This window comes from Myotis myotis, unplaced genomic scaffold, assembly GCF_014108235.1.
Source record: "Myotis myotis isolate mMyoMyo1 unplaced genomic scaffold, mMyoMyo1.p scaffold_m19_p_7, whole genome shotgun sequence".
NCBI classification, from domain to species: Eukaryota; Metazoa; Chordata; class Mammalia; order Chiroptera; family Vespertilionidae; genus Myotis; species Myotis myotis.
The window spans coordinates 11,340,103-11,352,721 of NW_023416379.1; the positions used below are offsets into that span (position 1 = coordinate 11,340,103).

Genomic DNA, 12,619 nt, shown 5'->3' on the forward strand with positions numbered 1-12,619 from the left:
TTAATAGCCATACTCATGACCTTAAATATTGCAAAACTATGAATTCACATTTATATTCTAAACAAGGATTATACTATAAAAGTATGTTTTAGGTTAATTTGGACTTCAATTATTACAAAACAGGTAACCCATGAACTCTCTTATTCATATAGTGTAACCTTCTGCATTGCCTTCTCCTTGAAGGTAATACTCTGCCTATTCATTTGGCAGATTCCACATGAGGGGGAAGAGCAAAAGTAGGATTTCCTTGCTTATTCTCCAAAAATGTCCCGAGTTTGGTTGTTTGATTCGCACGATGAGACACCTTTGTCTTCTAAGTGTTAGTCCTGGGCTCTCCTGATCTGCACACTGGAGTCTCATGGTCACCTGCCCCTCAAGATTCTCTCTCTCTCTCTCTCTCTCTCTCTCTCTCTCACACACACACACACACACACACACACACACACACACTCCGTAAAGCTCTGTAAATGCACTGTCCCTCTACTAAGGCACAACTCACCCCTCACCTCCCTCCTGGAATCAACCTATCAGACTTGGAAATCCTAGGCGCTGGGTGCTGGCTCCCCTCCTTTGTGCTCAGGGGCCCTACCCTTTCTCGGGTTTCCAACCACGACTGGTCGGCTGCAGGTCGGATTGGCTGAGCTAGGAAGAGGAGCAGAGGCTTCGCCAAATCACAAATCTAGGATTTTCCTCTTTCCTGGTCTACTCCCTAGAATCCGGGCAACAGATGTGCGCCATTGCTTCTCCCAGAGGAACCCTGCCTGGGGTTGCTATGGAAACAGGACGCTGCAACTTGCAGAGCAAGTAGGACCCAGACATCGCTTAGCAGACCTCAGCAAAGCGACTGTCCTGCGCTGACTTTCCACATCTACACAATCCCTTTCATCCAGAAGTTTTTTTGTGTGTGTTTTTTTTTCTTGATTCCCTCTATGGAAGACTCCACTGCCCTGGCGCCAGAAAAAGAAAACCAGGAATCGCGGGAAGAAGGGAGGCCGTGGGACGAAATGACAGCAGCTTCTACCCAAGATCCTCAGCCTGGATTATCTGAGCACCCGGAGTCAGAGCAGGGGCCTGACACTGGACCCCAGCCCGGGACCAGCCCACCTGGGAGCCCGCCCGGGAGCAGCCCACCTGTGCATGACCTCCAGGGACCAGGTGCATCGCCATGTGCGCCTCCTCGGGAGACCTCCCCTCCTCCTCTGGCTCTGTCGGGACAGCACCTCGCTGCACAGTGGCGCTCAGACAAGACCGCGAGGGCGATTCCTGAGGCCGGGACACCTCACCCTGACCACCTGCAACAATCATCTGATGAAGGAGAATCAATGCCTCATCAAACAGGCCAGTCAAAGTGGTACGCCTTTCAACAGCTTCAGCAAACCGACGGTCACCTGTATGAGCCGAGGGACGCGAACTGTAACAACTCTAAACAGGAAGACCTGAGATGTGACATTTCTCAGGAGGAAAACTCGGACAGTAAACGTCACCTGGGTGAGCGTGAGCCTGAGCCTGAGCCTGAGCCTGAGCCTGAGCCTGAGCCTGAGCCTGAAGCGGCCCCCAGCATGCTTGAGATTGCCGTTCAGAACGCTAAGGCTTACCTACTGAAGACCAGTAGCAAGTCAGGCTTAAATCTGTAAGTCCTGGAGGAAAAAAGAGAGAAAAGTATGGTAAAGAAAAGGGGGTGTGAGTATCTCTGGGTGAGAGTGTGTTTCTTTGGGGAAATATCTTTGAAAAGTCTGTATTAGTATGAGTTGGTGGCTTAATAACTCTTTGCACCACAGGCCTCAAAATAGGTCATTGGTGGGGATCTTCTAGTTTCTTTAAAGACCCTTGGCACAGAGAAACAAACCTAGGAATTATGGAATCTTGGGTGTGAAAGAGACCAAAGAGATGGTGAAGAACCAGCGTTCCTTCAAGAAGCTTGTAAAAGTAGCTTACTGCCAGTGATGGGGAGCATCTGGCTCTACTGTCAGCATCAGAGTGCCTACATGGCTTGGTTTTGAGTTCTCACCAGGCCAGTCCTGGATGACCCGTTATCTGTTTTTCTGGAACTGTCCTGATGTGAGCACTGAAAGCTCTGCATCTGAAGAAACTCCTAGTCTAGTCAAACCGGGGGAATTAGCCACCATAATTGGTCTAAAGAATAAAAAGTGTTCATATTTAATGTGTGCAATCTCACAAAACTCAAGATTGACTATTTAAAATGTTATTTACAAATTACTGTCTTAAACTACAATTTACTTAAGCTTTAGGGATGTGATCTGCTGCTCAGTTAAGGTAAAAAAAAAGAAAAAAATGTTAATCACTTTAAAATTTATAACTAAGAGATTTCAATCTCAAATGTTAAATGTTCCCGATATAAAATATGTATCTTTCTATGTTTTTCTTTAATATTTTAAATATTCATATCATATTGGAGATATTTTTGAAGGAAAATTCTAGAATAGGTTTTTCTGGCAGTGGAAGTTACCATGTTTATTCACTTAAAATTGGTGAGGTTTTGAGTTGTTGAAGTTTCCTAAACACCAGCTCCCTGAGTCTGCATGAAATGCTTCTTCAAACACTTTTGACGTGGGTAACACCTGGAATTTTCTCTTTTTGGATAGATATGACCATCTTTCTAATATGCTGACCAGGATCTTAGATGAGCATCCTGAAAATGCTGTGGACATCATTGAAAATATTAGCCAAGATGTAAAGATGTCACATTTTAGTAAAAAACTAGATACACTCCAAAATGAGAATGAGATGCTTCCAACATATGAAATAGCAGAGAAGCAAAAGGCTCTTTTTCTCCAGGGAAATTTGGAAGGAGCTGACCAAGAACTGGAAGATGAAATGGTAAGTGACTACTGTAAATCTGAATAGTGCAATCCTGGGGTTTGATTGGAGGTGAGTGGGTGTGGCTCTAAATTCATATCAATAGTTTCTTCTGTCTTGCTAAATAGTACTTTCAACCTCATTTCACATCACTCATTTCCTTGTTTAGTTTTTTTTTTTTCCCCCACACTTGTGGTTTAGTATCGCACAGGCTTAGCTATTACATGTTTGTGGGGCTGAGGTATTCATGTCAGAGAAAATGGTTTCTTCATGTTTTAAATTCCAAAGTGCCTGGTACAGACCTGGGCCTACAGCTGTTTCTTATTAACTCCTCGTTGAATGAATTACTGTCAGATCATTTAAAATCAGGCTTTAAATCAATATGCATATTTCCCTTTAGTTTATTAGACAAAGTAGAAATACTTCTAATGTCATTTTCATTCTCTTCCAAGGCAACTTCCTCATATTATGTTTTGATATTATGCATGTTATGCCAATGAACTATAATAGAAAAGGAGAGAGATCAAATGTCTTTTAATCCCCAGAGACAAATTGTTGAAAATATTTAGAGAACATTGGTGACAGAATTAAAAAGCTATCATTAGAGAATAAAATCTCTTTTATCACAGATATTCTAGCTGCAAATATTTCAATAGTATCCAGCATTGTGTTTCCTAAATGTCTACATGACTGTAATTTATACCACCAAGGAATGTATATACTTACTGAGCTTTCATGTTTTGTTACCAGTAGACTGTTTAAAAATCTGCCTATATATTTGCAAAAGAAATGTTTAGAGTGAGATGATTTCAGAAAAGGGCAAAGAGTTTGATTAGGGAAAAGACAGGAGGGTTGAGAATCTGGACCCACAGGGCTCGGCAACCTTGGTGGGGAGACCCAACTTGACACAGTGGGCCCAGGGTACCCAGAGGGAACAAGTGATCGGTGTTATGGAACTGACATCAACTCTTCTTTTCTGAAAATACCTTACCCCTACCATTTAGTTATATGGCCACATCCAGAGAAGACGAGTCTCGAGGCAAACAGCATTTAGGGATCAAGCAGAAGGCAGATACTCTCATGGAGGAATTTATCAAAGGTCCAACTCCAGTATGAGAACGGGACACTGGGGTATCTATAGGCACAACACTGTCAATTAGGGATCTGTGTCCTAAAATTAGGATAAGGAATGAGAATACAGAAAGCTGTTTAATTCTGGAACCTGAGCCTCTTATTCAGATTCCATAAATTCTTCCTCAATTATGTCTTCAAATGTAGTCATGATTGAGTACTTCTACATTCCTTTTATTTATCCTATATATTACCATATATATGTATATATATATTACTATATTGATTTTTATTGACTCCATATATTACCATATGTATATAATAATTATTTTTTATAAAATATATGGTAATATATAAAAACATATACAACATACCTCAGAGATATTGCAGGTTTGATTCCAGACCACTGCAATAAAGTGAATATTTCAATAAAGCAAATCACACAAATCTTTTATTTTCTGTTTACACATGTTATGTTTACACTATACTGTATTCTATTAAAGGTGTAATAGCATCATATCTAAAAAACAATGTACAATAGTAACATCAAAGACCACTGATCATCTATATATATAAAAGGCTAATATGCTAAGTGTCCAAATGTCTGACCAGTTGCTATAACGTGCACTGAATACCATGGGGCAGATGCTCCATGCAGGAGCTGCAGTGCCGTGCACTGGCCATTTACAAAGAAATGGCACCACAGACCTGGCGCCCACAAAGCAACACTCGGCTTCCCCCAAGTGGGACACAGGCCCTGCCACCACCCCGGAGCAATAGCCCACCAAATTGCAGCTGATGTTGTCAAGACCCCATGGCACAAAATGGGGCCCACAGCCCAGCCCGGAGATGGTGGCTGTGGGCGCTGGGTAATGATGTCACAAAGCAATGCCGGGCTTCCTCTCCCTAGCGACTAGCCTCCTTGCAGTTTCTTCAGGCCACGAACATGACTTGCTTTATAGCCAGGTGAAAACATTTTACACTTTAAATGTCTATGAAGCTTTTTCCCATGCCTCATCTCATTTGATCCTCACAGAAGTCCTGGAATACATAGATGGGAGACTCGGTCGAATCCTATTGTCTTTTCATTAGCTGGAAAATGGAGTTTTAGAAAGCTTAGAAACTTGACCCGACTGAAAAGAAGAAAGAAATGGTGGAACTTGAAAATGACTTCAGGTTTTCTCACTGCACAGGATATAGTCAAACACTGCTGCAGTTAAATATTTTACCCTTTATTCTCTCTGAGTGATCTACAATAATAATCTGCTTTGTGTTGATATTTACTGCTGTGTTGCTGACAATTACCTGAAAGAGAAGTTGGGGTGCTTGACTGGCCTGGAAAGTGTTTAGCTAAATCAGAAAGCAGGTCTAATTAAGCAAGTTTATTCTATATCTATAAAAGGCTAAGTTGACTGGAACATGCGCGAAACATATAAAGCTCTCGCTGGCGCCAATCGCATGCATGTGTTTTGATCTGTCATTGCCGATCGTGAATTTGGTTGACACTTCTATTATAGAGAAAGGGCGAATAATGATATTAAAATATGTCTTCTAATTAATTTCCTTTAAAATGTGTACGAATTCGTGTACTGGGCCACTAGTAAAAATATAATGAAAAAGTTTGAATATTGTTAGAATTTCCAAAATATGACACAGAGACATGAACTGAGCAAATGCTGTTGATTAGTAAAATATGCAGTATCTGCAGAGTACAATAAAGCAAAGCACAATAAAATGAGATATACCTGTATAAATATATATTTACATAAGTAAACATTTTCTAAAAATATGTGTGTAGATAGGTTATAGCATATTTTATTATTTCAAGATAGTAAAGGGGCCACTTAAACATTTTTTTTATAAACAGGGGATGTTGAATATTTATTTTTCATAATGATTATTACATTTTCTCGGCCTAAGATTCATACATGCAATAAGATTATTATAATGGTGAGTGTAAAACACAATGGCAGAAGCTACATTTATAAGTGAGATGAATGAAATTTGCAAATTAATGAAGTGATCTAAATCTTGAAAGAAATGTCAAAGACATGGTGTAGACAGAAAGTAGAGCTAATATCAAGATGTTTAAAAGGGAAATAGGAAGCAAGCAGGTCTCTTTATAGATAGCATGTTAACCACAGCATTTGTATTCGCAGGCAGAATACTCTCTCCCAAATGTAATGGAGTCAGCATTTTATTTTGAACAAGCTGGAGTTGGTTTGGGCACCGATGAGATTTATCGCATATGTCTTGCCCTCAAGCAGCTTACTGACACCCACCCAATCCAAAGATGCCGTTTCTGGGGCAAGATCTTGGGTCTGGAAATGAATTATATTGTAGCTGAAGTGGAATTTCATGAAGGAGAAGATGAAGAGGAGGTGGAAGAGGAAGATGTAACTGAAGAGAGGGACAATGGAGAGAGTGAAGGTGAAGAAGATGAGGATGAATTACCAAGGTCCCTTTACAAGGCCCCACAGCCTATACCAAAAGAAGAAAGCAGAACAGGTGCCAACAGATACATTTATTTTGTTTGCAATGAACCAGGAAGACCATGGGTGAAGTTACCATCAGTTACACCTGCACAAATTGTTATTGCAAGAAAAATCAAGAAATTTTTCACTGGGCGATTGGATTCTCCCATCATCAGCTACCCACCTTTCCCAGGAAATGAGAGTAATTACCTACGAGCACAAATTGCCAGAATTTCAGCAGGGACCCATGTCAGCCCTTTAGGATTCTATCAGTTTGGTGAAGAGGAAGGAGAGGAGGAGGAAGAAGTAGAAAGTGGGCGAGATAACTTTGAAGAAAACCCTGATTTTGAAGGCATCCAAGTGGTTGATCTAGTGGAATCCCTATCCAATTGGGTTCATCATGTACAACATATACTCCCTCAGGTAGGGGGCTTTGCAGTTCTCAATCTATCAGCCAATCAGCACATATGTATTAAATTCAGCATATAATGCATACATATATTCAGACTCTAGAGAAAGAGGTCATTAAAAAATAAAGTAAAAGCACAGAGTACTATATAATTGGCAAGTAATATAGACCTGGGATCTTCAAACAGATTTTTATTTCCAAACAGAAATAAGATAATCATTTCTATGGAGTATTAGACAAGTTATTTAAGGATTAAGATTTATTTGTGTTGTGAAACTAATTTTGGGAACCATTTTTTAAAAATTCTATTTCTATAATACATGGAGATTTTATGCCAAGAACAATAAAAAAATATAATAAAAATAAAAACAAGCAAACAGTGCTAAATAGCAGTTATATAGCACATATTCTACTAGGTGCTCTTAATAGCCTTTTATATGCATTACATCATTTCATAATCATAACTGTATAAAAAGCATCAGACAATAGTGGGGTGAAGACCTGTGGGGGTGGGGGTGGTGTGGAAGGCGTCAATGGGAAAAAAAGGGGGATATCTATAATACTTTCGATAATAAAGATAAATTAAAAAATAATATTATCCTTATTATACAGATGAGGGAATTGAGGCAGAGTTGAGGAAATGTAAAATAAGTAATATACTAATAAGCAATAGGGTCAGATGTGTGTAGGCATAATGGATCCAGAGTTCATCCTTTCAATCACTCTGCTCCATTACCGCAACTGCAGGTAGAAAATCTTTATACTTGGACCTACATATGAGATATTCTTATATCTTTAGATAAGAATTAATCAGATCAGAAATTTTAACCCAAACCTCCATACCTAATCTTATAATTTTTATTAATAATATTACATTATCTTTCTTATATATTATTTATTACAAATAAGTGAAATGCATTATTTTTTTTTAACTAAGGCAATGCTAATTTTAAAATATACCTGTTCTGTAACTTCAAGTAGTTGGCAGATTCCTGAAATATATAGTACAATCTTTTGCTTGAAAAAAACCTAGATCATAATAGCACTTGGTAAATACATGTTGAATGAATGAATGATTAAATTCCCACACAGTGAAACCTTATGCAGATAATTTCATGAATCCAAATGAATACTCTGATATTTTAAGATCTTCATCTTGCAATATTCATACTCAGGGTCGCTGTAATTGGTTCAACCCCATACAAAAAAGTGAAGAGGAAGAAGAAGAAGATGATGAAGAAAAAGAAGAAGAGAAAGGAGAAGAGCCTGACTACATAGAACAGGAAGTGGGGCCTCCTCTCTTGACACCAATCTCTGAAGATTTAGGTAATTTTACATAAACTTAATATGTTATTACTATGTATAATATACTATATGTACCTATACTGTGCATATGTATACTATGTAATATTACCATACTATATACATAGCATACATATATGTATACCACATCTACACATACTATGTATATTTAATACTATATATACATACTATATGTGTAATACTATATATACATATACTATGTAATATTACTAGTATATGTAGATAGTAGTATACCTAGTATATATAATGTTCTATATGGATGGCATATGTGTATATATTTTGTGTATATAATATACTGTATCTACATATCTACACACACACACACACACACACACACACACACACACACACTATAGTATATATGTGGAATAAAGAATGTAGCTGGCCAAACCACCAACTTTCTCTGACAGAAGTTAAAGAAGTGCCACACAGGGAGGAAACAAGTTGGCTGTAGCTCTTACTGAAATGCTGAGTTATCTTGTGTATCATTCTTATCTTGCATTCTGCACACCATAGACAGATGACCATAAACACTTGACATTATTATTTATACTAATAAAAGGGTAATATGCTAATTAGACTGGGAGACCTTCCAGACGTTCTTCTGGACAAAGCCATGGTGGCAGGGCTGAGGTAGAGGCAGTTAGAGGCCAAGAAGGGAGGACAGTTGTGGGTGATCAGGCTCGTGGGGGGCGGGACCATTGGGGGTAAGCAGACCAGCAGGGAGACAGTTGGGGGCAAGCAGGCCATCAGTGGGGGTCAGTTGGAGGTGATCAGGACAGCGGGGGTGGGGCAGTTTGGAGTGAGCAGGCCAGCAGGGGGGTAGTTGGGGGTGACCAGTCTGGTGCGGGGGGGGGGGGGGCATTTGGGGGCGAGCAGGCCGGCAGGCAGAGTGGTTAGGGGCAATCAGGCAGGAAGGCAGGCAGGCAGGTGAGCAGTTAGGGGCCAGCAGTCTCAGACTGCGAGAGGGATGTCCGACTGCCGGTTTAGGCCCGATCCCTGTAAACCGGCAGTAGGACATTGTTCAAGGGGTCCCAGATTGGAGAGGGTGCAGGCCGGGCTGAAGAACACCCCCTCCCCCGTGCACAAATTTTGTGCACCGGGCCACTAGTATAGTGTATAAGTATTCAAATTTCATTGCTCCACAATGTTCATAAAATTCCCTCCTGGTTTTATGTTAAGTTGCTGATGTTTAACTTCTTTTTCTATGTCAAATGTTTTTGTGTTTTATTATTTACAAAAATAGCTTCTCTGTTACACAGTATATCCTTGTCTATGTAGGCATTAAGCTTTTGATTTTCTCATTTATTTACAGAGATCCAGAATACACCACCTTGGACAACACGACTATCTTCAAATCTCATTCCTCAATATGCTGTTGCTGTTCTCAGATCCAACCTTTGGCCTGGAGCATATGCCTTTTGCAATGGCAAGTAAGTATCTGACAACTTTCAAAGTTATTACTGTGATTATTTAAGTTCTGGAAAGTATAAGTTACCTCTGAAATCTTAGGTTATTATTTTAACTCATTTTTAGCAAGATTTATCAAACTTCTGTATTATACAGTAAAGCATCAAATTTAGAATATTAGAATAATTTAGACTTCTGCCTTTTCTGAATTATTTAATTAATGAAGCTAAAATATGGTTTTTCTTCTATAATTATTTGAATAATTGATATTCACTTAATTGAAGTAATTCTAAGCAGTGTTTAAATTAGTTTAAATCTCTCATTATTTTTTGTTGGGTACCTTGATAAAAGATACTTAAAAATATGTATTATTTAGGCTATCATTTTCAAGAGAATTAGGATGAAGAGGAAACTAAATGCCCTCACTTCCTTGTGTGTTATACTTCCATTTCTTACCTAACAAATCCAGTGTTAAAAGCTGAGCTGAAGAGAGAGCTGAGCTGCTGAATGTCAGAGTAGTCATTAATGTAACAACCCAAAAATGAAAAAAAGAGAAAGCACTGTGACAGTACAAGCAAGAGAAAGCACTGGTTTCCTCCCCCACCTCCTGCCCCCATTCCATTTTCCCCATGGAATGGCACACTGGTGGAAGGTCAGGTGGGTCAGCACAGGTGTGGGTGTCATCTCACTGACAGGGGAGTCCCTGACATAAGGCTCTTGCAGTTTTATGGGCCAGGGGGCCCAGGGAAGTGGGGGAGAGCTAGGGAAAAGGATTGGATACTGAGAGTGGGGTAGAGTGTTTTTAAGGTTCCTCCTTCTCTCCTCTAACACCCCCCCACCCCATAAGGAGGCCTTAGCAGAGGTACCCTTAGACCTCTACTGAAGGCCTCGATAGAGACCTAGGAGTGAAGGCATCTGAGCTAGAACGGAAATGTGTGAAGAGCATGACAGGCCAGAGGAGCCACAGGCCTCGACTGCCACTCCCCTGAGACTGTGCTGACTGCACCGAATCTGGAGCTGGAGCGGAGCAGGCAACTGTCCTGTGAGGCATGCTGGGAAAAGCCTTTGTACTTGCCCGTGGTTGGGTGGGAAAATCACATAGGTCTTCAACCACAAGCCCACTCCTCCCCTGGCCAAAAGTTTGCTAGGTTGTAAACTTTTAAAAAAAATATTTTCTTTTATTGATTTCATATAGAAAGAGAGAGGGAGAGAGAGAAACATTGATAAGAGGGAATCATTGATCAGCTGCCTCCTGCACGCCCCCTATTGGTGACCAAGCTCACAACCAGTGCATGTGCCTTGACCAGACTAGGTTGGAAACTTTTAAATTCTTTCTAACTCTAATGATAATAACTCCCCCACCCCCCCCCCCGAAAATAAATGATCAAAGGCTATGGTTTTGGTGTAGGGTACATTTTGACAGGGTCAGACCCCATGGTTTTCTTAACCAGCTTAAGCTGTTCGGATCATAGAAATGCCCTGTGCTGGAAGAATCATTTAGGGGTAGTTCATCTCTAATGCATTTTAAATATATTGTTTTGAAATTATGGGACTATGCTATTTCAAGTACTTTATCATTACAGGAGAGGAAGGTCAACTTTTCTTACTGAAAAAAAAAATGATAGAATGATCATCTACATTTTTTTTTTAACTTATAGAAAGTTTGAAAATCTCTACATAGGCTGGGGTCATAAATATAGTCCAGACAGCTATGCACCTCCAGTTCCACCACCAGCTTGTCAAGAATACCCCAATGGACCAGAAATTACAGAAGCGGATGACCCCAGTGTGGAAGAGGAGCAGGCTTTCAGGACTGCACAGGAAGCTGCTGCGCTTCCAGCCGAGGAAAGCGAAGAAACTGAGGAAGATGAAGATGATTATGACTAACGAAAATAAAATGGGGTGCTCAATTCAGCAGCATATATACTAAATAAAACTGACCCCGTTTTATGAGATTGATGCATACATACTACTTATGTGGTTCTAATTATATATATTCATGTGCAAAATGCCATTCCCTGAAATAATCAAATTTGGAATTTTATGTTTGGAATTATTAGTATGTACTTATAGAAAGATGCTCAATGGATTTTGCAGAGGCTAAATGACATGTTCTACATTACTGTTCTGATAGCCACAACCAATGGAATATGTGCTTCTGTATTTTTTTCAAGTCTCAAGTTTAACTTCTAATATGGCAAACATGAAAATATATAACCCACAAAAGCTTCTTGGGCACTTCAATATTTTTTTTGAGCATCAAGGGGTATCAAGGTAAATATTAAGTTTATAATTTCATCACCTGCTCAAAGCCTTTGGGAACACTCAAATTTTTAACCTTTTTACTTGTTACTTCTTTATTTATTTTTTGTTTAAAGTATTACATGTCTCCATTTTCCTGACTGAACCCCCACCCCCACCTCCCTATTTCCCCCCAGGATACTTGTTACTTCTTAAAGAACTTCAGTGTCTTTCATCTTATAGAAATTGGTTTGCAGAGATGGCTTGCTGGGATATTCAGAAACTTCAGAGTAATGTTTTCTATCACTACTTCTCTAAAACTGTATTTTCATTCACTAAAAATGTATTTTTAAGTCCTGTATGTGCTAGGCACCCTAAGGCTACTGGCTGGCAGTCTGCAGATTACTTATCTACAGACACTGCTTATCAAATACTTTGAAGGTGCATTTATTCAGACTTGTGCAGTTCAGGAAGCACTTCCAAGAGGTGGAGAACTAAAGGTAAGAAGGTCCTAGGCAGCACCAACTATATTTTGGTGAAGGACTTTGGGCTAAAAGGAGTGGAACTTTGAGAGTGGTAAGAGATGAGCCTGGAGAGGCAAGCAGGGCCCAGGTTGTTTGGGATGTTCGGATTTTATACATAAACAGGGAAAAGGACTCAACTAGGAAGTGACAAAATCATATTTGTAAGAAACATTTGGCTTCTTTGTAGAAGATGGATGACAGAGAATCAAGACAGGGAGTCCAGTTAGCAGGTTATCTAGGTAAGAAGTAATGATGGCACGAAAAAGGATAACTGCATGGGGATATGAGGGAGAAACCTGGTCACTAGTCTGAAGGACAAAATATTAGGATTATTTCTAGAATTTTCCAAT

The 12,619-nt window shown here is 39.7% G+C and overlaps 1 protein-coding gene across 2 annotated transcripts; it reads left to right on the forward strand.

The window, feature by feature from the left end:
* Positions 1-240: 240 nt before the first annotated feature.
* RSPH4A (radial spoke head component 4A) lies at positions 241-11,391 on the forward strand. Of its 2 annotated transcripts, XM_036317234.1 has the most exons (6): positions 241-1,630; positions 2,604-2,838; positions 6,048-6,785; positions 7,947-8,097; positions 9,410-9,527; positions 11,163-11,391. In XM_036317234.1, exons 1-6 carry the CDS (start codon positions 930-932, stop codon positions 11,389-11,391), a joined length of 2,172 nt encoding a protein of 723 aa, XP_036173127.1. In that variant the 5' UTR covers positions 241-929. The 2 variants fall into 2 exon arrangements, with proteins under 2 accessions (XP_036173127.1, XP_036173128.1); XM_036317235.1 differs by lacking the exon at positions 7,947-8,097 and having other exon boundaries at positions 11,163-11,185.
* The last annotated feature ends 1,228 nt before the right edge of the window (positions 11,392-12,619 follow it).

Excerpts from the sequence above, each read along its gene's own strand:
- RSPH4A (XM_036317234.1), top strand. The coding sequence starts at position 930 with ATGGAAGACTCCACTGCCCTGGCGCCAGAAAAAGAAAACCAGGAATCG. Across the intron at positions 2,839-6,047 it reads AAGAACTGGAAGATGAAATG|GCAGAATACTCTCTCCCAAA; the intron begins GTAAGTGACTAC and ends TTGTATTCGCAG. Across the intron at positions 6,786-7,946 it reads TACAACATATACTCCCTCAG|GGTCGCTGTAATTGGTTCAA; the intron begins GTAGGGGGCTTT and ends ATTCATACTCAG.